At 37.3% G+C, this 26828-nt stretch overlaps 2 protein-coding genes across 11 annotated transcripts in view; both read right to left on the reverse strand.

The window, feature by feature from the left end:
* LOC128601576 (1-phosphatidylinositol 4,5-bisphosphate phosphodiesterase beta-4-like) overlaps positions 1–6643 on the reverse strand; it is a 73527-nt gene extending 66884 nt beyond the window's left edge. For 2 of the 5 annotated variants that reach the window (XM_053614878.1, XM_053614876.1), the window contains exons 1-2: positions 5606–6643; positions 1923–1968 (exon numbers count right to left, since the gene is read on the reverse strand). The gene's annotated coding sequence lies outside the window, so the exon portion shown is untranslated. The remainder of the gene's footprint in view (positions 1–1922; positions 1969–5605) is intronic. The other 3 variants (XM_053614873.1, XM_053614874.1, XM_053614877.1) reach the window with 3 other exon arrangements.
* Positions 6644–9604: 2961 nt separating this feature from the next.
* The window catches only part of LOC128600874 (1-phosphatidylinositol 4,5-bisphosphate phosphodiesterase beta-1), a 112292-nt gene continuing 95068 nt past the window's right edge, over positions 9605–26828 (reverse strand). For 4 of the 6 annotated variants that reach the window (XM_053613602.1, XM_053613600.1, XM_053613599.1 and 1 more), the window contains one exon: positions 9605–12874. In XM_053613602.1, coding sequence (XP_053469577.1) covers positions 12650–12874 — 225 coding nt within the window. In that variant the 3' untranslated portion in view covers positions 9605–12649. Of the gene's footprint in view, positions 12875–18213; positions 26798–26828 lie in introns of those variants that run through there. The other 2 variants (XM_053613603.1, XR_008384616.1) reach the window with 2 other exon arrangements.

Below are 26828 nucleotides of genomic sequence, written 5' to 3' on the forward strand. Positions count from 1 at the left end.
GAGGTCATTGGGGAAATAAAAGTAACAGCTGAATGAACAAATGTACTTTCAGACCTGTATCACTTCAATTCTACATTTAAAATTCTACATTTTCAATTTTATACAAAAAAAAAAAAAAAAATGTCCAAATGTCCATCTGATGAACAATTTGACGAAATCAACAGTTAATTAAACGCCAACATGGTTATGTTGCTGCCCCACAGCTCCAGGTTCTTGAGATGGGTCACTGTCTGTGTGAATTTTTCCATGTTCTCTCTCTGTGTTTATGTGGATTTCCCATTCTCTGGCTTCCCTGGATTGGCTACAGTAAAAGTGCCCCTAAGTGTGAATGTGTGCGTGCATGTATGTGCATGATGCCCTGCGGTGGACTGGCGTCCCATCCAGGGTGAATTCTTCCACCTTGCACCCAGTGTTACTACAATAGCCTCCGGATCCACTTAGACCCTGACTACAATAAAACAGTGATTGAAGATAAACGAATGAATGAACTGTTAATTAAATTCCTGTTACATAAATCAGTGGTTCAGTGAAGCATAGCCAGGGTCCGCAATATTTTTTTATTTTGTTACTGTAGTGGAAATCAATCCACCATTATCAAAGGTATTATTCTTATTATACACCTCTTGTATAATTGTACAATAAGCTAATTTCACCGCACACTTGAAAATGAGTGGGTTTAATCCAGACCTCAATACCTCAAAAACAAGTAGGTCTCTAAATAATGTATCCAAATGTGTCTGAACTGCATATGAATAAATATCCATTGTGTCTGGCCATACCGTAAAACTTTTACTACTTGCAGAAAACTAACAGACATGGCCTTTAACATGACCGTAAATTTAACACAAGCAGTTAAATGTAAGCCAGTTTGACTTTTTGACTAACAAGGTCTCATACAACATGTAAAACCCATACATTACATTCAGCAATGCTGTAGCTGACACATTTTACAGCAGCATCTTAAAATCACAGCGCCCATGACAGCCCAGGCCTTGCGATTGGTATGCAACACCAAGCCTTTAACAAGCCTTAGAGCACGGTTTGCATTCAGTCATACAGCGAGACAGCCGAGCAGGAGACGTCTGCACACAATCTATTGGCAGCTTTTTATTGCTGTCGCATTAAGCAAACCCCAAAAAAGGCTATATGAAAGCCAACAAAGAGGTACTATAAAAGTAGTAAAACATAAAAGGACTGTTGGACAGATTAAAAGCCATGTCACCTTGCATAACACATTAGATTAAATCCCTCATGCTTCATGCCGTGTTGAAAACCACCTATACAAGGTCTATTTTTAGTTGGCCTGTACGTAAGCATGGCAAAGATCCACTCCTCAAGGGATCACAGAGTGCCCATGTTTTAGGTGCATACAAGTGCTGTATGCTCATTGAGAAGGGTGCAGGACTGTGTAGCATCTGCTACTGCTAGAGAGATTTTGTTTTTAAATACTGTTTTACTTACTGATTTTGACTGTCCTTTATGTTGTAAAGCAAAAAATGTCCATAAATTTCCCTTACTAGTTTCAGAAGTAGATACTACGTCAGATTATAATCAGTTTAAATCAGTTATAAACTAAGCATTAATAATATAACTTTGCATGCATACTAGAAAACAGGTTACATCTGGTCAAAGGGTTATTTGGTTTGTTTCAGGAATCCTTAATGTTTCTATGTAGGACCCAACAACAGTGGGTTTTCTATCAGTAAAGAAAAAGCATGGATGCCTGTTGCACTTCTACATTACAAAACAAAGTTAAAGCACCTAGATATTATTTTTTTTCTCTCTTGTTCTCGCTCTTTCTTTGGAACAAAGTCAAATCTGTGAGCACTGACTGAAATGCAACCTTAACCTAAATGTTAAACTAATACAGAATAACAAGATGTAAAACAACAACAACAACAACAACAACAACAAAAACTTACCAGTGCTGCATCTAGTGTTTCTACTGGGACAACAGCATCTCTGTTCCTGTGAATAATAAAAAAAATACATCAATTCATTAAAAGTCATGAATTAATTACAAATAAAAAGAAAATCATTTTGTTTGAATTCTTAAAAAAATCTGAAAAACCAAGAATTTATTTGAAAATTGACACTGAACAAGTTTTCATCTTTATTATCTGTAAGCTGCAAGACCAGAGAACATTCGGATTGCTTTACAGACGAGAACAACAGGCGCAGAATTACAGTATCGGGAGTCATTTTCATAAAAGGCAAACGCAGGCTGTCTCAGACAATTAAACTAAGAAGGACTATGAGTCACCATGTTTTCAGCTATCAAATAAAAATATCCTTACAGTGTTCATCAAGGCCTTATTCGAATGATTCAGTGCTTAGATTATTTTGGTAAAGCAGATAAATGTGTTAAGACTTGCAACCACTTCACACAAGGTGTAAACAGAAACATAAATGTTGTAGAACTGGTAAAAGCTGTTATAGATAACATTGAACAACAGTGTATTATCACTGTCTAATCATACAAACAGTTGTCCCGGTTTGTATGACCGTGCAGACACATATATTCACACTTTTCAGGAAATCTGCTTGCCTTTATTATTTCTTTAAGAAAATATGTCTGATTATATAAAATGTCTGAGAACCACAGGTCAGGTGGCTGAGCAAAGGCCTCAGACTGTGACAGGACAAAAACCTAAGATCATTCAAATCTGACAGTAGAAATAAGAGTATGGAGCTGCCACATCTTTTACACCTCTTTTTATATAGTCTAATGGTATCTGTAGCCTCGGTTCTTTAATATATATATATATATATATATATATATATATATATATATATATATATATATATATATTTCTGTAATTTCAAAAAGTTTTTTTAATTCAAAAAGTGGAACTTTCATATATTCTAGATTAATTACACATGAAGTGAAATATTTCAAGCCTTTTTTTTTGTTTTAATCTTGATTATGGCTTACAGCACATGGAAATAAAAAAAAATCATGTATCTCAAAATATTAGAACAAAGAATTTATAATACAGAAATGTCAACCTTCTGAAAAGTATATTAATTTATGCACTCTATGCTTGGTCATAGCTTTAATCCTTTTGCACGAGTTACTGCATCAATGCGGCGTGGCATGGAGGCGATCAGCCTGTGGCACTGCTGAGGTGTTCTAGAAGCCCAGGTTGCTTTAATAGCGGCCTTCAGCTCGTCTTTATTGTTGGGTCTGGTGTTTCTCATAGATCCTCTATGGGGTTCAGGTCAGACGAGTCGGCTGGCCAGTCAAGCACAGTAATACCACGGTCAGCAAACCAGTTACTAGTAGTTTTGGCACTGTGGGCAGGTGCCGAGTCCTTCTGGAAAAGGAAATCAGCATCTCCATAAAGCTCGTCAGCAGATGGAAGCATGAAGTGATCTAAAATCTCCTGGTAGACGCTGCATCGACTCTCGACTGGAGAAAACACACTGGACCAACACCAGCAGATGACACAGCACCCCAAATCATCACTGACTGTGGAAACTTCACACTGGACTTCAAGCCATTTGGACTCTGTTCCTCTCCACTCTTCCTCCAGACTCTGGGACCTTGATTTCCAAATGAAATGCAAAACGTACTTTCATCTGAAAAGAGGACTTTGGACCACTGATCAACAGTCCAGTTCTTTTTCTCCTTAGCCCAGGTAAGACGCTTCTGACGTTGTCTCTGGTTCAGGAGTGGCTTGACACAAGGAATGCGACACTGCAACATTTCTGTTTTATAAGTTCTTTATTCTAATATTTTGAAATACAGGATATTTGATTTCAATGAGCTGTAAGCCATAATCATCAAGATTAAAAGAAAAATAGGCTTGAAATATTTCACTTTATGTGTAATGAATCTAGACTATATGAAAGTTCCAGTTTCATGTGATCTAATTACAAATTCTTTTGAAGTCAAACGAGTGAATGTGATGTGCTTGTATTTCATCTGATTTTGTAATTCATATGAAAAGATGTGGTTGGTAATCCTAACCACTTCCTATGATAGCTTTAGAACTGCAATTTCTGCAAACAATTATGCACTTAAGTCTCCATCAGTGAACAGTTGATAACGTCAACAAAATAGACTTCATGTGAAAACTATAGTAAATTTCCTGGTTACACAATTGCACTATTGCAATTGCACAGTTATAGAAGCGAATTTTTTATAATCACACTCTCCGGTGTCACCCAGATGAGCATGGATTCCCTTTTGAGTCTGGTTCCTCTCAAGGACTCTCCCTCAATATAGTCTCAGGGAGTTTTTCCTTGCCACCATCACCTCTGGCTTGCTCATTAGGGACAAATTTATAAATGTAAAATACATACCCTGAATTGATATACTTCTGTAACGCTCCTTAATGACAATGCCCATTGTTAAAAGCGCTTTATAAATAAAATTTAACTGAATCGAATTGAACCATATAACACTTATAGGATTTACACAAATATCTCACAATAGCACACGCACCAAAATCGGACAGATCACACAGGGTTAACCACTGCAACGTTTGGACTGAACTGCTCCGAATGCGTGTTGGTTTGAGACTTACAGTAAGGTGGCAAGTGAACACTGCATAGAACAGATTCTGTCCAATGCCCAAACCATGCAACAGTGTTGCTCACTTACATGCAGGTACTCTATATTGCACTGACCCAAAAAGAGAGTCTCTAAGCCTTCCAGTTACATTTCATTCATGCAACTGTTTTTATTATGTCACTATATATGATATAATGTAGCTATGTATATATATATATATATATATATTAGTAGCAATGTATACAGAGGGTCAGGCCAATAGGGCGTTCAATAGCCTATGTAATGGATTATTATCAAGCAAAAAAATTGGTTCAACCACAACAAACAAGGCTATATATATATATATATATATATATATATATATATATATATATATATATATATATATATATATATATATATATATGTATGTATGTATATATATATATATACACACACAATATGACAGTAGCTAAATATGTATGACATTGGCAGGCTATGGGTAAGTCTGTAATGTTTTTGCTCGGCTGTGCTGTATAGAACCCGGCTATTCGGTGCTCATACAGTAAGTGCTAGCTGACAGCCAGCATGCTAGCCTAGAAGCTAACAGCAAGTCTAACGTCCACGACATTTTATTTAAGCACTGATATAACAACGCTCTGACTGCTGTAAAAATAGCACGAAAGCACGCGCGTGTTTGTTGTGCAAGCGGATAAAGCGAGCCGCTCCAGCTGCGTCCAGCTGCACACTTTCCCCTTCTGCTCATCCCTCCGGATCCACCGCCAAATGCCCCTGCCTAGAACCTTCACTGGTAGCCACTCAAAAACAAACAAACAAACAAAACAAACAAGCAAACAAACAACAACAACAACAACAAAAAGAAACCCTACAGACCTCCAGTGAGGGGACAGAGCTTTTTATTTATCCTCTGCTCTCCTCTCCGCCATCGTCTCTCTCTCTCTCTCACACACACACACACACCACCAATTTTCCCTTCACTCGATCTCGGACCTCCCGAGTCAACCAGCCCCATCTAGGACACACCATAGAAAAAAAAATGCACGGGTAAATCACCGCAGAAATGGCACATGCATTATTGTCCCTTACGTGAACAGCTGATTTAAGGAGCTGATGTAAATCCGGCGCTTGTCAGATCCCCGGCCCGGATTTTGTCCAGCTGCTGTCCTCTCTGTGTGTCCCTGCCTCCTGATAATGCTGCCTGCCTACTCCCGTTACCTCTCGCCCTCCAGTGGAGAGCTGCTACAGAAACCCCCTCCCTCACTCCTTCCCTGTCTCTCTGCTGAATGAATGAAAGGTTAGCAGGGGGAGTGAGTCATGCACAAGTGCCCTTCCTCCAGCAACTACAGCGGTTAAAGAGGAGGAGGAGGAAGATAAAGAAGAGGAGGAGGAGGAGGGGGGAAAAAATCATTAAATCAACACTACTAGTATAATATACTGTATGCTCCACCATGCAGCTACTACAGCAGCAACGCCTAAACCATAAACAGAAAGCAAGGCTTCAGTGGAACCTCAAAAAAAAAAAAAAAAAATTGAAGATGGCATGCTTTAGACCAATCAGCTGCAAGCCTGCTTTTCCAAGAACTCAGCTGAAGCCATGTGACAGAAACTAGGTTATGTCACATTTATGCCATCTTACTGCATCCTCTCATTTTTGAGCTCGAACATCTCTTTCTCCGTTTATGGAAAGAAGTGTGTAGACCTTTTTTCAGAATCGACTGGCCAGCTTTGACCCCATGGCTATTTAGGGTGGGGCAAAATACACCCACTGTCCACTTTATTAAGAACACCTGTTTTGTATGCCTGCACATTCATTCATGCAGTTATCTACTCAGCCAGTCATGTAGCAGCAGCAGCACAGTGCACAACACAATCCTGTGTAAACTCTAGAGATTGTTGTGTATGAAATTTCCAGGAGATCTACAATTTCTGAAAAATACTCAAACCGTCCCATCTGGCACCAACTTTCATGCGTGAAGTCACTGAGATCACATTTTTTTCCCCATTCTGATGTTTGATGTGAAAGTTGACTACTACTATTAGTCTTGACTACTACTACTTCTACTACTACTACTACTACTACTAATACTACTACTCCTACCACTACTACTAATATTACTACTCCTACTACTCCTTCTACTACTCCTATTACTCCTACTACTACTACTCCTACTATTACTACTCCTACTATTACTACTCCTACTACTCCTACTACTACTACTATTACTACTACTACGATTACTACTCCTACTGCTACTACTACTAGGATTACTACTACTACTATTACTACTACTACTACTACCATTATTACTACTACTACTAGTACTACTAATAATAATAGATGAATGGTCCACACCTTAGTTACTTGTGCCCATGGAAAGTAACTGTTTGATGGAGCTTGTAATGTTTTATAGTATCTTCAATTAGATTTTAGTCTAGAATTCCCCAAAGTACTTGAATCACCCATATTTGTTTAATAGTAATATAAAGTTTTCTTTCCTGGAGATGCATTAAAGAAATATAAATAATATATATTTCTTCCTTGGGCAGGACCTGATGGCAGTTGCAGATTTACACTTCTCACTCTGGGTGACAATTTAAAGGGGAAAAAACAACATAAAATGTTATAGTAGGGTGTTGTGACATATAGTACAGTATATATATATATATATATATATATATATATATATATATATATATATATATACCTTTATTATAGTTAGAGATTCATTTATGGTAGTTACTGAATAATATGCTTTGAGATAGCAAAGCACATATTATATAATACACACATAATATTCTAAAAGAAATGGGTTTTTTTTTTGTGCTGGTTGTGAGTATGCATGTCATTTAACGTGAGGCTACATTTACTAACGTTACGTAGATTTTTTTCTGTCTCTATTTTTCATGCTCTCTAGAGTGAGAGACTACAGCCAACACAGCAAATGTGATTACAACAGTGTGGGCGTAAAAGTGGCAGTGCAATTAGTTGTAGGCAAACTGTCAAATCAAACAAATAAAAACAAACACGCATTTATTTATTTATTTATTTATTTATTTATTTACAAAAATATTTATATTTTCCCTCCTCAATACAGTAATCATTATTGCAGTGAAATCTTTAGCCTAGTTAAGGAGTGATTCCAAATATGGACCTGTTGGGACCTCCACTGCTTAAAATATGCTTTCTAATTAATGGCCCTTCAAAACCTTGCTCAGAGTTTAGTTGGCTCTTACCCGGATGTCTATCGCCTGTAAAAATGGAAAATGAGAACAGCTGTATATTATCTTTGCAAATATTAACTTAACACTATCTCACCATCACCCTCACGAAGATAAGATTAATTAAAGCAGTTATCTAACACCTCCTGTCTTTTCTGAACTAATGCATGCACAAGTATGTTGAAGAGAAGAGGACACGGTCACTGCTTGTGTAACTTCCAGGATGATAGATATTAAAAGAATATCTGCTTGTACTATGAATACAGCTCAGAGTTAATTAGCCCACTTCCTGCTTGCTGGAATGTAATGAAGGCTCGGACATTATCTGTTACAAAACTATTCAAAACCTCATCCAATGACAGAGAAAATTGCTAAAAAAAAAAAAAAAAGGAAGGCAGGGATGAGTCTTGGATACGCACTTTCACACATATAGCCCTAAAAATGCTACACACACACACACACACACACACACAATCTGTAATTATTTTATTATGATTAACATAGTGGTTTTTTTTTTTTTTTTTTGCCTGGCTTATTGCTCATATTCAAATTTCCAGTTAGACCGAACATCAAGATTCCTTAAGGCTCAACACCATACAGTACCACAGTGTCCACACAGTTTCTCTTCACATTCTAGGAAATCATGAAATACCATCTGATGGATACTGGGGTAATCATGTTAGTTTCTAACCAAGCTTGATTATCCGTGCATTAAAACACACCATACAAGGGAAACTGTTGCCACATGAATAACAGTACGTAATCTATAGAAAAATCCCCTCTAGTGGATGGACGCGTGTGGTTTGAGCTTTGATACATATCAGAGCAAAGGCCACAGCTGCACAGTGATCACAGCCGGCTTTCACTTTGAATTATTCTCTTTCATGTGCTGTGCCTTTCTAAATCCATTCGGTCCCATCTCTTTCTAGCTATCATTTTCCATGCCTTTGCTTGCACCATAGATCTGCATCCTACTAAATACTAATATCACTAATATCAGGTGCTTGTTTTAAGACTTCAGGATGTGATTATATTTACACATTATATAAAATCTGTACGTACGGCAGCCAATTACAACTTTTTAATGGCTGAGTGAAAGGTCTCTGGTCTCAAATGTATACAGCACTGTGCAAAAGTCTTATGACTTAATGAAATGAAATGTTTCTACATTGAAGAACTACTGTAAAGAGCAGTGAACTAGTAAATGAAACAAAGTCAATATTTGGTGTGATGACCCTTTGCTTAAAAAAAAAAATTAGTCTCAGGTACAGCTTGTGCAGTTTTATAAGGACATTAGTTTTATAAGGACACTGAGCATCTCGCAGAACCAGCCACGGTTCTTCTGGAGACTTCGATTGCCGCACTTGTCGCAGCAAAACCCGGCAGCGTTCCTTATGTCTCTTATGTAATATGCTGCCTTCTTTACTGACATACAAAGATTTTTCTGTACCGTTTAATTTTATGCTGGTCACATATATATATATATATATATATATATATATATATATATATATATATATATATACAGTATCTCACAAAAGTGAGTACACCCCTCACATTTTTGTAAATATTTGATTATATCTTTTCATGTGACAACACTGAAGAAATGACACTTTGCTACAATGTAAAGTAGTGAGTGTACAGCTTGTGTAAAAGTGTAAATTTGCTGTCCCCTCAAAATAACTCCAATGAAATGACATGGGGTTAATTGGGGTTAATCAAATATTTACAAAAATGTGAGGGGTGTACTCACTTTTGTGAGATACTATATATATATATATATATATATATATATATATATATATATATATATATATATATATATATATATAAAACCTGAAAGTGAGCCATGCAATCAAATTGCCCCCCAAAATTAAACTTTGCAAAGTTGATCAACACTCGAGAGTAAAAGCAATGAGCCATGAAGGATATTTACAGGCCACACACGATTAGCTTTTCCCACTTTAACACTGACAGAGCAATCTGAAATACGACCGTATGATTTACTGCTAAGAGGAAGTCCCATTTCAGCTTCTCTGACATCATATCAAGGTCAGCTGGTACAGCTCCAGAACCTTTTATATAAAAACCTGGTGTATATATCTGATTCCCAAACAAAGGGATTAGTTCAGGCTCACCTCATTCACAGATTTACAGCTGATAGGACTGAGCAGCCAAGCAGAACTGCCTGATCACAGTCCTCCAGACATATTCTCACTAATGCAGCCATTATAGTTGAAGCTGTTTAATCCAAGTTCAATTCAAAAAGTTAAATGTTTTGGGAATTAGACATTATAAATGACCAGCAAGCACAACACAAAGCTGTAAGTTTACATATAGAACCGACATTTATTTTATTTACAAGCATTTCCCCTATACTCTAATTTTCCTTTTAACTTAGACGAGAAATAGGCAGCATAAAGAAAACAAAAGTGCAGCACATTATTTATAGAACGTTCCTCTGAAATACTGCTAGTCACAAAGTTTACTCAGTAGTGTTATGGTACTAAAAAGTGCACATAATCTATTTAGCAGTTGACATACAGACATACAACAACACATAGTCCTTATAATGACTTTTCACGATGCATTTCACACATTCAACAAGGCAAGCGTATAGAAAGGCACAGGACTCACATCATGGCAATAATCCCTCAACCGTAAAAAAAACAACAAAAAAACAACATTACTGTACACTCATTAAGTCATTTCAAGTCGATTAAATGTTTCAAACTTTAAAATTTGTTTGTTGCACGACAAGCTAGAACTGTATTGTACAGTAGTCTATAGTGAGCATTATTCCACTGGGCCAATAAAACAATCAGTAATCAGACACTACAGAGCATCTGAAATATTGTTTTGGGAATCCAAGCACTGATACACTTGTTGAATTTTTTTTTGTGGTATTACCTACTATAAAGAAACTGTATAAATGCAACATTAGTTATAGTGATGATACGAATTTTGCCTAATAATCTTTACGGATGAAAATGAATTGTAAAATTGACTACTGTAAGGACATTTACATCAGTACATAATTGCCATCAGTTACATCATACACTTGCAGATCCATAACAAAATGTGTAACTCAAGACATACTGTATGACAAGATACTAAGGTTAAGCTTAGGGTTAAGGATAAGGTTAGCGTTTGTACCTTTTGAACAAAATCCAAGCAGGTCAACCTTGTTCATTTGAATTTCTCATGAAATCCGACTGATTACTTCAGTGTTGTCAAATAATAATAATAATAATAATAATAATAATAATAACAATATTTTGTGTTTAAATAGTAATAATATCCGTGTAAATATGGCATACTCTCCTTGCTCACTTAAAGAACTCTCAGTGATCACCCCATACTGAGATGTATTGTGTATTGTACAGGAGATTGTTCTGTGGTATTGAAGAGATATGGGCATGTAATTTGCCTTTTACAGCATATATGTGTTTTGAAATAATTGCTACAGTATTACATTAAAACAGTGATTATAGACCAGATTACAATTTAAGCAATAATAACATTCAGTGCCAAGTAACATTTAACAAAAGTACTTGTAAGACATCAGAAAAATGTAATCAGATCATCTAGTGACATACATACAGGAATATAGTGATTTTGTTTGTTTGTTTGTTTGTTTGTTTGTTTGTTTGGCACAAACATTTTACAACAAAAGGGGCAGTTTTTTTTTCTTCCAAAATTGTCCATGCTTGCAAAGGTGATCTGGGCTGAGTTTCCCAAAGCACTATAAGTTAAGACAATCATAACCTACTCACGCTACCATTTAACAATGATCTTTGTGCTTTCTGAGCATTTACATTTTTTCCCCCTATAGTTTTCCTAATGTATATTAAAGTTAATATACTCACTTGGTCACACATTGAAAATTGAAACTAAACCAAAGTCCTTGACTCGTCATTAAAAATTAAAGTACAATAGAGAACTAATGAACAGTATATCTCTGACACAGACACGACAGCATCATGTACCTAGCATATCTACGTTGCTCTTGTAGGAATTATTAACTCAAACAAAACATAAACTTAGTGCACTCTATCGCTAAGGCCAAGGTGCAAAAAATTATTTTTAAAAATCTTCGTACACTTCTACCACTGTGGTCACATTAACATAACTGTCTTTCTGTTCTTTCTTAGATAACAAAATGTTAATATTTACATTTAAGAGTATGCTTTTTGTTTTTGTTTTTTTTCCAATCCCTGTGCTATATAAGTAACATTTACAAGTGTACAAAAACATGCGACTGACCCCACATTCCTCAGGTTACACTAACATGTAGCGTTCATGATTCTATTTATAGGTATAAAAAGATAAAAGAAAAAAAAATCAATAAAATATTCATCTTTTTTTGTGTGTGTAAAACAGGCTTGTGGGTAATTTGTGCTAATTGAAAAGAAACAGTAGCAGATATTGTAGTGCCGTGGTGAATATGGGACAGAGATCTCAAAGCCTCTACTGTTTAAAGCAATTTATACAGCCTTACTCTGAAATGATTTTCATAGTTCGCCTTGCAAATAATTGCCCAGGCTTGGTTCACAATTAATGAAAATATAGACATAATCCCTAGTGTTTAACTAAACCCAAACAGCAGCATAATCAAATTTGTCAGTTTACCATGACTGATGTACAAATTAAAAACCTAATGTCATGAAGAAACCAGAAGTCTTCTAGCTGTTGTTCAAGTATGTTATGTCAACATTCTGTCAAACACATCTTACCTTAGTACTATAAAGCACTATCTGCATAAAGAATGAATGGCAAAGAGAACTTTGTTACTAAGGTCAGAAAATCCCACAGATTGGTGCAAATGATCAAACACAAAGAAGAAACAACACTAGGAAGATAGATGTTACAAAATCTTTACATATGCTGATGTGAAACCCAGCGTGTAGATCAGAGAGGAGTGTCGAACACCTTCTCTGCAGAGTCCTCATCTGCGTCCTCCTCTGATTGGCCTGCTTTGTGGTCCAGGTTCTCGGCGGTGGATGAGGTGCTAAGGCAGCTCGGGTCCCATTCGTTACTTAGCTTGCCTTTAGCGCTTTCCTGTACAAACTCTTGGATCTCCACTGGGAGTCGTCGGAACTTGTCCTGGTATTCCTGGTCCAGCTCGATTTGAAGCTGAGGAAATAACCAGAACAAGATTTGAGCCTATAAGACACTATTCATTTCCTGTAGGTGATTACACTTGCTCTCTATAACCTAATGCATACAGTGCGATACCTACATCTTTAACTCAGATGAACTCCCCCTGAGTGCTTTTTAACCATCCCCAGAGAGCTAACCACAGCATGAAGTAAAACGATAAAAGGTTTATAAATGGTGTTTAACAGCATCGTTTGGGTGATTTAACAGTTTAATAGTTACACAGCATGAAAGGAGCGTGGGCTCTGCGAGTATCAACGATGCAGCTGAAGAGCACTGAGAGGGCAAGAGAAATCAAACTGAATTGAAATAAAACGATAGCTGTGTCACTATATCTCTCCATCCGGTGCCAGTTCTCCAAATTCACTTTTGCAGAATATGTTTTTTCTCCCAGGCATAGACTCCCCTAATGATTAAACATGACGAAATTGTATTCATTCTGACCCAATAATTGCGTTAATGCTTATTCAACTAGTTAACTACCCTGCTCAGTCTTCTGGGAGCATTGTAATTAAAGAAAAGCACCAAAGACGAATTAAATATGTCAGAGGCAGAGACTGTGAAGCACACTCACTGTTCCTTTGCTTTTTGAGAATATCATCAGCATCAGCAAATGTTTAAGGATGCTTCAGTTGAAATTTGAGACAAAAGTGGAGTCACTACTGTGCTTAATTATCTTTGAAACTTCGTCTAAAAAAGGCCTTGAGCTTTCTAAGATCTTTACATGGTTGCATTATCTCATACACAGTCAATCTTATAACATGCACTGAGTCTGTATAAAAATACTTTCAAAATTACACTATTCTATAATTACATATGAATACATCCATAACATACATTCATTTCGCCATTATACACATCGTTATAATTATTCATGATACATTTTATAACCGTGTTTATTAACAATGCTAGTGTATATACGTATTTTTCATGATACGTCAAATCACCAATGCCAAATAAACCTCGTCTGCACACAGTGCACGTTATTTAAATGTAGACACGCTGAGCTCTGACCTATCTGTTCTTAACCACTTAGTCATCTTTAATACAGATTGTATTATATTTTACAAGCATCACCACATAAACTTTATCCGTATCACTTTTGAGTACAGATTATTGAATACTGTAATAACTTCCAACATGAATTTGTGTGTTCCAAGTAGCGCTTTGAATCCAAAAAGTTTTATTTATTAAACCCACAGCATTTTATTCATCACGATTTTATCAAGCCACAATCTACACAGTTATTAATAATTGTAATTGTAATTATTGTTATTATATAGTTATTAATATTGTTCATGTGCTCAATAATAAACAGAAGCAATGGCAACCATTCAACACCTAAGGATGGACACAGAGTGCTATCTGAAGTTTCTTTACCACTGGTGATGTGTTTTGAACACTACTTATACCTTACTTAAGTTTTGTAAGGAATAAAACATGACAAAGCATGATGTTATAGGAAAAATGATCAACAACGGGGTGGTCTGATACGGCCCGACACGAACCATGTTGATTATTTATCAATAACATGACACCCACGAAGTGATCATTCATGGCTTCTGTGGAAAAAGTAATCATTGCCAATGATTACTATTTTTATTATTGATTAAAGAACTTTCATTCCAGTTACATTTAATGTTGTGGAACGTTTGAGAAAACATTATTCCTGTTATCACTTTACACTCTCCAGCCTACCTTTTGTCTCTTTTGTAAAATTCATTTAAAAAATGTAGAAACCGCAAAAACCCTCCATCCGGAAGACTTTCCTACAGTGTGTTGGAGAACTTAAACAACTTTACCTCGGACTGTCACAGTGCTGACACCTGAGACTTTTTTCCAAAAATGCTAAGTAGACATCTCACAGAAAACTTCACCGTGTCAACAATTACACACATTTATATGATATTTCCCCCAGTCTGTTTATGTAGAGCGTCTGCCACATGATTCCCAGTGCACGGGCTGTTACTATGGATAATAAACTACAATAATGTATTAGAATGAGCATGTTAATATGTAAATTTGTGATAGGCTGTGCAGCTGGCAGTGCTGCTATAGTTATCTTTTCTATAGTGACAGCTTATTCACAGGGACTTGTATGGTGAACATAGTCTAAGCCTAGTAATAAATGGATTAAGAAAAATCATTGTTAAAGTTTCTGTTAGGAGACTTCTATGTAAAGTTAAGGAAGGAGTCTCAAATGTCAGCACGTTGCAACAGTCAGAAAGTTTTTCACCACAGGTGAGTCTTCAGGACTTTGCGCTTTCCAGTTTCTCAGTAACCTGACAAACTGCATTTTTATCGCATTTTATTATTAACTTAAAGAAAGAGAAAAAAAATGGAACGACTGGTGATGGAGCGACTGCTGCTATGACATTACAGGAACGAACGTGCCTTATGAACATTCAGTTAAATAGCTGTAAGTATAAATGGTTAAAAAGGGTGACGTGTAGTTAATTAAGAAATGATTACAAATTGCAATTGTTTGCAAATCACTGTGATACAAGAGGAATTAAACTCTCCGGGGTAAGCTATAACAGGAAAACAATTCATAATGCGGGCTGTATCGCGCCACCCCAATGTGGATCGGTTTTCTATAACAGCATGGCCTATTGTGTTTTATTCCTTACATAATGGATTATACACATTGCTACAGTATAAAAAAAAAAATTTATCGAAATTTTCACAATATGTACAATGCCTTATGAAAGCATTGTAACGTACATAATTTGTGCTCTCTCATCCTCACAGGTCCCTTTATTGCTCAAGGAAATCAGATTTTCACACAGCTGACAGTGACAGGGAGCATCCAGATGGCTGTAGATAGCTGCCACACAGACGTCCCGCACAAAGCGCGACCTACTTAGGTGAGGGACATCTGCTGTCCCCCTGCCGGCCTGGGCACAAAGACGCTCGGATTAAAAATGTTACCTCACTGCTTATACCCCTTATACTCCTTAGCATGTGTCTGTGTGTGGAGAAGGAACAGAGCGAAGCGACCGACTGCCAGGATGCCCAACTGTGTTTGACGGTAAGCTGAGTCACCTGCAGGCTTGGCTGTCCATGGCAGGCTTTGTGTGTGCGTGTATCTGTGTGTACGTGCGTGCATGCCACCTCTTTATCGCCTGGGGTGCATGTGTGACAGCAGAGGTACTTAAAACTCAAGGGGAAGGTGAAAGGTTCATAGCCATGTTGGAGACAAATGTGGGAAAGAAGTCATGATCTATGTTATAAAAGCCGGCATGGTACAAACTGAGTGTCACACCGTCACTCCTTCAATACATAACTGTCTTTTTTTTTTTTCTTTTAATTTCCAAAACAGTTTTAGACTTTAATTCCCTATTTTTCCTTGCACAGTTCCTTCTATTTACTATACTCAAAAGATTTCCATGCTCAATAGGCTAAGTCAATACTGGTGAGGTAGCAATCAGCTTCAAAATCATCAATAATGCAAACAGAAATACACATGTGTAAACTGATCTCACCTGAAGGCATAACTGTGTTGCGCATTTATGAGTCACAAGAACCACAAATACTCCTGTTTATATTTAACTTCGAGAACTGAATAATGACCAGAATGAAAACACTTCATTCTCATAAGCCAGGGTGCTTTAAGGAAAACACTCAAACAATTAATCAATCTGAATCCGTGGTAAGTTGGTAGCTAGCCTACGTATCCATGTAGTCATTGGGTAAACACAAAGCAGACCAGCCACCTGTTTCATATTTACAGAACGCTCAGAGTGGGGCTTGGCTTTACTTCCTTGAATAAAGTCTCAAGCCAAAGCATTTCGATTTTGACAGGTTTCTATGATTGATATGTTTGCACGTTCTTACTGTATTCCTACAGTGTAATGAACATTTAGTTCATGATTACACAAAGTAATGAAAAACTCTAACCTGAAACAGCAGCTGTTAAATAGCAGCCTATGGGTAAAAAGCCCCAGCGCTGAGGCAGCAGTCTGCAGGGTGTTGTGTTCTGGACAGGATGAACCAAATTAACTGGCTCACCTAAAGTGATCTCAAGCGATGAAAGCGTGACACAGTCTAGTTTCCACTCCCTCTTGAGTAGGGGATGTTAAATATGTCTTCCCTCAAAAGACTTGTCATCTGTCAACTAACCAGCCTCAGATCCAATTCTTCAGATCGCCTAAAATACTTTGGGAGGAAGATGACCTTCTTCAACATCTGTCCTAATTCTAAGCTACCAGTGAGTGAAAAGAGGCATTTCCACACTACACTGAACTGCAAATTAATTCAATGCCTTTTTTTCCTCCTGGGATCGTACTAGCAAAGTCACGAAAACTCCCACATATACAGTAGTACACCGTATCCAGAATTTTGCTGTTCAAATACTTTTAATTTTTACATACTTATTATAGGCAAAAATGTCAAGTGTGGACTAAAATAACCAGTCCCCTTGGTGGCCTCTGTTTGCTTTCAAGAGGACCCTAGCACAGTTCGAGTACAGTGAGAACATGATCTGAAAGACATGCTGTGTATTTTGGGTTGTAGAGAGATTTTTCTTTAGATGCAAACTGTTAACTAGAGAACAAGCCACAGACTGAGCAAAAAAACAAGCTGGAATGCTACAGAAATATGATGTGTTTTGGATATCTGGAACAAATAGAAAAAAATGTTTTGGAAACTGTACAATTTTTTTTAAACTTGTTATTGATAATTAGCCATGTATTCAGTACTGGCACCATGTCCTCTGTATTCGGTTGAGTTCCATGATTTCTGTAGCCAAAGGACTGTTTACATTTTCCTTCACTATCTTTCTGACCAACTAATAAGAGTTTTATAGTTACATTCCCATCCCTGCTCAACACAACACTTCCCACAGCAAATGTGCTTTTTCCTTATTGGTTAGTTTAATTAGATAAGCCAAATAGCAAACAAATCATCCATCCATTTTCCATACTGCTTATCCTATACAGGGTCGTGGGGAGCCTAGAGCCTATAACTCGGGGGACGAGGGGGGGGGGACACCCTGGACGGGGGGCCAGCCCATTGCATGGCACAATCGCACACGCATTCAAACACTACGAACAATCTGGAAAAGCCATTCAGCCTACAACGCATGTCTTTGGGCGGGGGAGGAAACCAGAGTACCCAGAGGAGAACATGCAAACTCCGCGCACACAGGGCAGAGGTGGGAATTGAACCCCTAACCATGGAGGTGCAAATGTGCTAACCACTACACCACCGTGCCCCTTGCAAACAAACTAAAAGCATTCATTTTCCTTTTATTCACACTTGGCAAAATAATAGATGACTAAAAAGGTGAGAAAATGCCAAGTGTATCTGAACACACATTTCCTAATTGCACTGGTTAAATAACTGTATTTCATTTATAAAATACTTTATTTTCACTTTTTATTATGATTAAATTATCCAAACAGTGATATTGTTTGATATTACAGTGATATTACATCAGTATGAGTCCAAACAGTGTTAAAACAGTTTAACCACAACTCTACTAGAAGCTGTTTTTCTGTGGCTGAATCTCAAATGCCATTATTTTATTGCACTACATAGGTTCAACAAAGCCATTAGGTAATTCCTTATGTAGTGACTACTATATACAAGAATAGAAAGTAATTTCGGATTTGGCCTGACTAAGTGTTGGAAGGCCTTAAAAAACTTGCTGATGTTATTTTTTATATGGATTACTGGTAGCCTATAAGAAATATAAAGATGCCAGTCAGTGGTCAGCATCAAATGGCAATACTCACTATATTGCCAAAAGTATGTGGAGACCTCATCATCATTGTCATCATTGTCACAAAGGTACTGTAGAAGCATGCAGTTGTCAAGAAAGTCTTTGTACGCACTAGCACTAGGAATTCCCTTCACTGGAACTAAGGGATCCAAACATGTTCCAGCATGACAGTGCCCCTGTGCACAAAGCGAAGTCAATGAAGACATGATATACCAAGGCTGGTTTGGAAGAACTCGAGTGGCCTGCACAGAGCCCTGACCTCAACCCCACTGAACACCTTGGGGATGAACTGAAACGTCGACTGCGCCCCAGACCTCCTCACCTGACATCAGTTCCTGAACTCACTAATGCTCTTGTGGCTAAATGGGCAAATCCACACAGACACATTCCAAAAACTAGTGGAAAGCCTTCACAGAAGAGTGGAGGTTATTATAACAGCAAAGGGGCACTAATGCACATAAAGGTTTGATTGTCAGGTATCCACATACTTTTGGCCATATAGTGTAGTAACATGATTCCCAAACATTTCTGATCTTAAATGAAAAAAACAAACGAACAAAAAAAAAAACAAACTTGTTATTTTCCTGTCATTCCTAAATGGTGCACTTCAAAGTTTCAAGACAGTCATTAAGATCTGGCAACTAAACCTCAAATCCAACCACATTCATAGCTATTGCTATGCAAATAAGCTGCATCTGTAAGCAGTCTGGATAGAAGTGATGATATGTATGCAAATGGTCTATTATTTGCTTCTAAATGAACAGCCTTCATGCCTTTTTGCTTTCTCTCACTTCTTGGCTTTTACCAATCCCAACACCGCAGAAGGAGTTGCTCATATAAATCCAAGTACTTTATATTGGAATGGCACTATTTACGGACATCCAACATAAGACTAGGGCACAATGTAAGAGTCTATGATATAAATATAAATGGGGGGAAAAAAGCTGCAGATGAAGGTATCTCAGTCTGAATCCCTCTGTCAGTTCCCCCTGCCTTTCAAATAAATAACCACTTGAGCCGTGGAAGGAAATCCTCTCTACAAAAGGAAGGGATTGACTGCTCTCCTCACAAGCAATGGAATGAAAGCAAAGTATTTCCAGAGCCTTCTTTCCTCTGTGGGAATGCCAATCATGGTTGGAACAGGGGTGTAGGTACCACTGGTATCTATCGAATGACAGCGGTTCCCCCAGTGTGAGGAGGAAGGCAGGTCGTGTGCATTATTAATGCTAACCAGCTCACATGAAACAAGCCTGGGGAGCACTACTGAGGAGAAGCATGGCCAAGGCAGTACAGAGGACTTTAGCTGCTGGCCATGAACTCTGTGAGACCTATGGAAATCATATGAAGAGTGTGCCAGTCTTTATATTTCTGTTTCTGGATGCAGAACCAGACGCAAGGGGTCACAAGCTGTTCTGTGTCATTGTCTGTCCAGAGACAGAACACTCCATCTGTCTCCCTTTCTACTGTCAAGCCATAAAAAGCCACCCACCCCCCTTATTCTTCCATTTTTGGGAGATCTCATATCTCCATAACTATATTAGGCGATATCTGTGTATTAATCCATATATGTAGTTATAGCTATGTACTGGCATTATTTCAAGATCTTGAATTATAAGGTTATCTGACAATTCTGTGATTTTGAGATATTGAGCTACACATTTTTGGACAGTAAAAGTCTTGGTGTAGACCTCCTTACACATATTGACATACAGTGGGGTCAAAGAGTCTGAGACTATCTTGAAAATCTGAGAAAAAAAAAACTGCAAATAAACAGAAAGTTTTAGAATTTTGACAATTCTAAATAAATAAATAAATAAATAAATAAAAAGGAAATGTGCATCATCTTGGCTATTTAGTATTCAGGATGTTGCGTAATTTCTAGGTCACTATTTAAATTTAAGCAAATTTGTGTCACTGTAAATCCTTTGTACAAAGGTCAGATTTTCCCCGAGTCTTATCCTTTCCCTTTGCAGCACATGTTCAGATGACACACTGATGGATTTGATCTAACATGGATCATTGGGTTTTACACAAACTTGTGGAGTCTGTGTCAGCTCGAGTGCACACCGTCATTAAGTCAAAAAGGGGACATACCACGTACTAACAAACTCTGACATTTATGTAAATATTTATGAAAAGATTACACTTTGCACTTAAGTTGTTGCTGACAAAATCCTTTGTAATGAGTGCCAAACAGAAGCATTCGCGGTCTCAGACTTTTGGACCTCACTGTATACTAAAGGTCATATTTAATTTATAGCTTTAACTCATTTTTTCCAAAAAAAAAAAAAAAATAAAAATCCATCTCTATTTGTTGCGGTGTATCTATACTACAATGTTAGGCCATATTTAGTGCTTAACTGAACCACAGCTGGATTTTAAAGATAAAAATAAAAATGAAAATATAATAAATAAATACATTTCCACATTCTACTTTTAATCACCTCACATAAGTCTGTATATTCTAAGCTTGCTGGTCAAATGACCCCATATGTCTCCTGATGTAGGAAAGGGGCTCTAAATATCGCACATCATTCACGGAGCACATTATCCTTTTTAAAACAATAAGATAACATTTTTATTATTGGGTATAAAAACCAAAGTGAACAGTGATATTACATGTTGTATATTTCGAACAGGCACTTGATTATGTAGGTACTGCAATGCCATTATTTTATACCCCATGTAGTGTTCTTATGGTATTTATTGGACAGGAAGCCACTGGACTTAATTGGGTTATATGGGGTTTAACATGTCCTGGCATGCCCTTCTCTGAGGTCAGAACATGCTAACAGTGCAAAATCTCAGTGAACCTCGGTGGTGTAACAAGCATCCGTCTCCACTCCACAGTGCCCCATGTGTCTATTCCTTCCGCAAATGTCTAAAGACTAACATCTTCAGACAGTATCTAAGAAAACGCCTTATTTTCTCTGTGCTTACTTTGTACTGAATCCCTTTTGAATTACTTCTTAATTTTTTATTGATTTGGATCGTTATTTTTGCACTTAAGTTCAAAAAGTCTTTGTTACTGACTTGTTTTTGTACTGTTTATGCCCTTAGGTTGAAATTGTATATTTGTAATCACCTACACCACTCTAGCACTTGTACAAACTTGCTTTCATTCAGGTTATGCATCATTGAAGATTCATTAGAATGCTGATCCTTAAACTGTTTGTTAACTGAAAGTTTTCTATGTGGCTCTAGATAAGAGAATCTGATAAACAAGAAGAAAATTTTCTTCTTCAAACAAGAAAAAGATATGATCGATTTCCTCAGTAACCTGTATAAATATGGGTAAACAGGTAAAAACCCTGAACCAATAAAGGATTTTGATAAAATTACAACGCTACTTCCTTGTAATTTGTTTGCTGTTCACCTTCCCTGGTTTTTGTTAGCAATAGCATTATTGCTAATATTCACTGTGTGTGTGATTATATGTTAATTAGTATTGAAATACACTCCTATACTATACTGTATAGGTATTTGAAACCATTTTAAAGTAATTCAGCCCTAACCTCTGTGCTGGAGTATCTGTACTGGGCTGTTTATGTACGCTTGGAACTATGTGATTTTCTGAATTTTCTGTATTGAGCTGACTCAGTGTACTAGACTATATCTGTCTGGACTCTCTGTTTGCGTTTCGTGGTGTATCTATGTTTGTTAGGTTGTATGCCTCTTTAGGTGTTTATGTATTTTCCTGTATATATTTCTGTATTTGTATGCTGGAATTAATTATCTCTATCTGTGCGTGTAGGGGCTGTCTACATGCTCTGGCCTCTATCTCCAACTTGGGTCAGGTAGTGTGGTGTCTTGCCCTAGAAGCCAAGCTGTTGAGTGAAGAAGGGTTCAGGGCCAGGATGAGTGTTGCCATGGAGATGGCACAGAGCTGCTGTGTGTGAAGATGCACAACCATTTTGTATCAGGTTTTGCATTTGTATCTGGCCTCTGATTCACAGAATAGGGCTGAGTATACCATGACATTAAAAAAGAGGCATGGTTGATAAACTACTCTTGGGGTGACATATCACACCCAGAAGCTCTATTACAGAGTCACTTGAACTGTCCATTAAACAAACCAACAAACCAGCACAGACAACTTACTTTATGTAATTCAAGAAAAAGAAAAAAATCCTAAGGTTATATTATTTAAAATAAATCAGATTTTATTTAATATTAGTAGCAAATCTGGAGTGTTGTGCAAAACGTATTAGTCAAATATCCCAATAATGTTCATTAGGAAGTCAAGTTTTGTAAAATCATAGCAAATTAAATGTCAGCACTCCAGATTACCATTAAAGAGATCAGATCAGATTGAACTAAACTCTGAGCTCAGATTAATTTGCTTGGAATTTGAACTGTCTTGTTTTAATGAGGATCAAAACGCTCAGCTTGTCGCAACCTGCCCTTGTCACTTTCACACAAGTGCCGCTGAAGGTCATTGCTCATTAGTTTAGACCACATGCTGTGCAGCTGGAAGCCCTGGTGGCCATTTTGATTGGAACGTTAGCAGGACACTGTCACCTGTGTGCACACACGCTGAGGTCCGACAACGTTCATCTGCCATTCCCCATTCCTCCTCCTCTCTCACTCTGTCGGGCACTGCGCGAAACCCGCAACACCACAGTTAAAGGTGTGATAACGGGTGTAGAGATTCAAACAGGAACATATAATTGATCTGTAAAATGCTTTAGAAGATATTTAAAAGGTGGTTAAGGAGATTTCCCCCCATATAATGTAAAGCGCTTTGAGTGCCTAGAAAAGTGCTATATAACTCTAAGGCATTATTATTATAATTATTAATTATTATTATTAAAAGCCATTGCTATGGATAGTAATTTGTAGTGTGCAGTCTCACTGTAGCCCCCCTCCCCACAACCTGCACCCCCAACCTCTTCCTCTCTCTCTCTCTCTTTCTCTCTCTCTCTCTCTTATCTGCTTTCCTTGGTGAGCTCAAGGCAAGCAGAGTCCAGAGACCGTTCTCCAGCAGGTCTCCAAAGACCCAGGGATGGTTATAGCTGCCCATTAGTGGCTGCTCTGAGGCGTGAAAATGGGTCGGGACTACTTCTCTCTCTCTCTCTCTCTCTCTCTCTCTCTCTCTTTGGATATTAGCTTTGCCCTGGTTAATTTTACTCCCTCCTGTTTCTGCCTGCTGATGTGGGGTACAACCACAAATAAACAGCTGAATTTGTCTGACCTGCTTTTGGTTTTGAAGATATGTTTTCCTCTCTGAAGTATTCGATAAAGATATTTGTGAAGTTTATAAACTGTGCATAGGACCTTACCTGTGTCATCATCATAAAAGCAAAACCACCACTAGATTAAAAATAAATAAATAAAAATTTAAAGCAATAGCAGATCATCCATAGTGTGTGTATCAGCCATTCAACAAATGTTAATCTTCAAATGTTAAATCCTCATTCACAACTCAGTACATTTAAATTTAAATACTATTGTAACAATAATTACCTCTTTTGAGTGAACAATGGTCTAAAAACATTGCTAAGTGACAGATATAAGCTGATGTTCCATTGATTTGCTGTCTTTTAGGGTGCTCACTGTCCCATTTAGCTCAACAGAATTTACACCTAGTGGTCAGAAATGGGAACTGCAACAAGCACTAAATGAGGCCCAGTGTGCCAGGAATCACGCTGCCCCATGCTCACTCTATGAACATTTTTAGTTGAGGTGGAGCAGCAGACAAGACATGTAATGACAGCGTGTTTTATAGCAAATAACCAGAATTCAATCTAATACATTTCTGCAAACAAAGGCAACGTGTAAATGCAGAAAGTGTGCCTGTGATGTACAGAACCATTTCTATCGTAACATATTGCAAACACTGGGAGAGCACAAGGGGAATTATAGAGTGGATAATGTTCGTACATCAGAAATCTGTGTGCACCATGGTGACCTTGAGTCTCCTTTGTTCAATCCCCGGATAGTTTCAGGTATTTTGTGTGTTTTTTTAGATGAACATGTGCTGGAGATTTATTTACACCTGGGAACCCTAGGTAATTATATTATGTCTGCATCCACCTTACTCACTGTGACATGGCAACGAGAAACACACCTGCTGTATCAAACACAGTTGAACAAATGTACGATTTATAATCATTCAAAACAAGCTGCTAAAGGCTGTATGCTGGATGATTATATTATTTTCCACTCTCAATTTCCTATTATGGGGTTACTCTAAAAATCCCTAGATAGTACTCTATAGGATAAGTCAACTCTGATAGCCTCTCTGCTTATATTTGTTTGAGGTTATGTCATTTAGCCACACCAAAATCTATGGTTACAAGCTGCTGATGAATAAAAGATACTAATAAACTGACTGACTGTGAATAATACATTTGCACATTAGATTACAAGATGAGGAATCAAGACTGTCTAGTAAATTAGCAGTAACTAGACTATTACTAGTAACTAGACTCTGCTGGCCTACATGAACCCTATTGATACATACAGTACAAGAGGAAGGAAAGCGTTAGCACCAAAGCTGTGTTGTAGTGCCCTCTTGAGCCTATTGATGTAACTACTGGCCCTTATCGCTTCCTTTAGAGTAGAGTGTGGTGCAAAAAGCACTAGACACTGAAACACTCCAGCTCATGCTGAGCCAAAGAAAACCTAACTCGGAATGAATTCCTATTTTCATGACACTTTAAGCAAACAATATTGGCATCAGTGCATGTAAGTTTGGCTGACATATTATTGGTATTTTCATGAACTCTGGAGCAGGTGGTAACCTGGTGGAGAGCAACAGAATTCTAAAAATCGTTTGGATTTGAAGGAATATCTTACCAAGAGGTGTGGTCAGACATGCTACTGCAACATGCAAACAAATCTCTTAAAAACAGTGTGCCGTTTGTTCAGTGCAGTGACAGTTTAATGACATGATGAATCTGGATTCAATATGAATATTTTCTGTGGTGGAAACGACCAGCTGGCTGTCCCAACACACAACAAATGTATTCTGTCTTCCTGTGTTCGTTAGTAGGTGTTCACTCTTATGTGACAGTCTAATTCAGTGTTGATATATTCAGTGTTTAGATCATTTCTTGTACTTATTATGACATACCTACGTTTGAGAAGTCTAGTATGAATTCATTTTGTTAGACATTCTGTTGTGTGTGTTAATTACACGATGTGCAGTACGTAATAACACATCAACTGTGTCATATAACTGAATCATTTGTATTTTGTTAGTAGCTGGGTAAAGTAGCCTATTTATATCTTTGGCACAGAGTACTGACAAGCTCAATTTTAGAACAAAGTGGGTTGGAAAATGCAACTGTGATGGCAGATTTCAAATGCCACACCTCTTGTTTGTGAATGCTCCACCTCGTTTAACACAAATACTTTCATTTGTGTCCACAAAAATAGCAACAGGATGAAAAGAAGAAGAAATTATGGTAACACTTTCTGTGAAGCCCATATTCATTCATCATAATTGTACTTATAGGACTATGTAAGTCTTATACCTGACTATACCCTATTTCACACATCAACACGTTATTTATTTATACAGTAGTGTTAAGTTGTATAAAACCTCACCTTATGTAAATATGACCAAGACTTATTTGATTATATTTTCTTTCACCCTCACTGTTATTTACAATCATGTGGAAAAAATAAGTACACCCCATGGAAATTGTTGGCTTTTTTGACATATTTGGACAAGCAAACATTTGATCATCTTTGAAACAATGCCTATTAATAAAGCTGATATACTTGAACGATACCACAGGGAAAAAAAATTCAATCATTTCAAACCACAATCATTTCAAAAAAACAACAACAAACAAACAAAAAATCTTGGAAAAAAAGATCTCGGCATGATGACACCACACACCTCAATAGCAAAGGGAACACCAGACTCTAGATATGAGAGAGAATAAATAAGACCGGTTCCACCTGCACTCCCTAAGCAGGTTCTAATCACTGGCACCCAATCTTCAACACCTGATTCTAATTTTATGGATTTGAAGGTGTGATAAATGTAGGAGTGTACTTACTTTTTCCATGTAACTGATCTGTTTTTTTTTTTGCTCATTTAAATTGTGAAAATTACTACAAAATGTAAATTGTATGTGAGGGAAACGCACTAACCACTAAGCCACCATGCCCCCTATCTCTTCACACTAGTTTGTATATTTTTATTCAATATTCTTATTCTGTTCCAATGTTGCACCACATTTTGCACAA

Source organism: Ictalurus furcatus, chromosome 25, assembly GCF_023375685.1.
Source record: "Ictalurus furcatus strain D&B chromosome 25, Billie_1.0, whole genome shotgun sequence".
Taxonomy (NCBI): domain Eukaryota; kingdom Metazoa; phylum Chordata; class Actinopteri; order Siluriformes; family Ictaluridae; genus Ictalurus; species Ictalurus furcatus.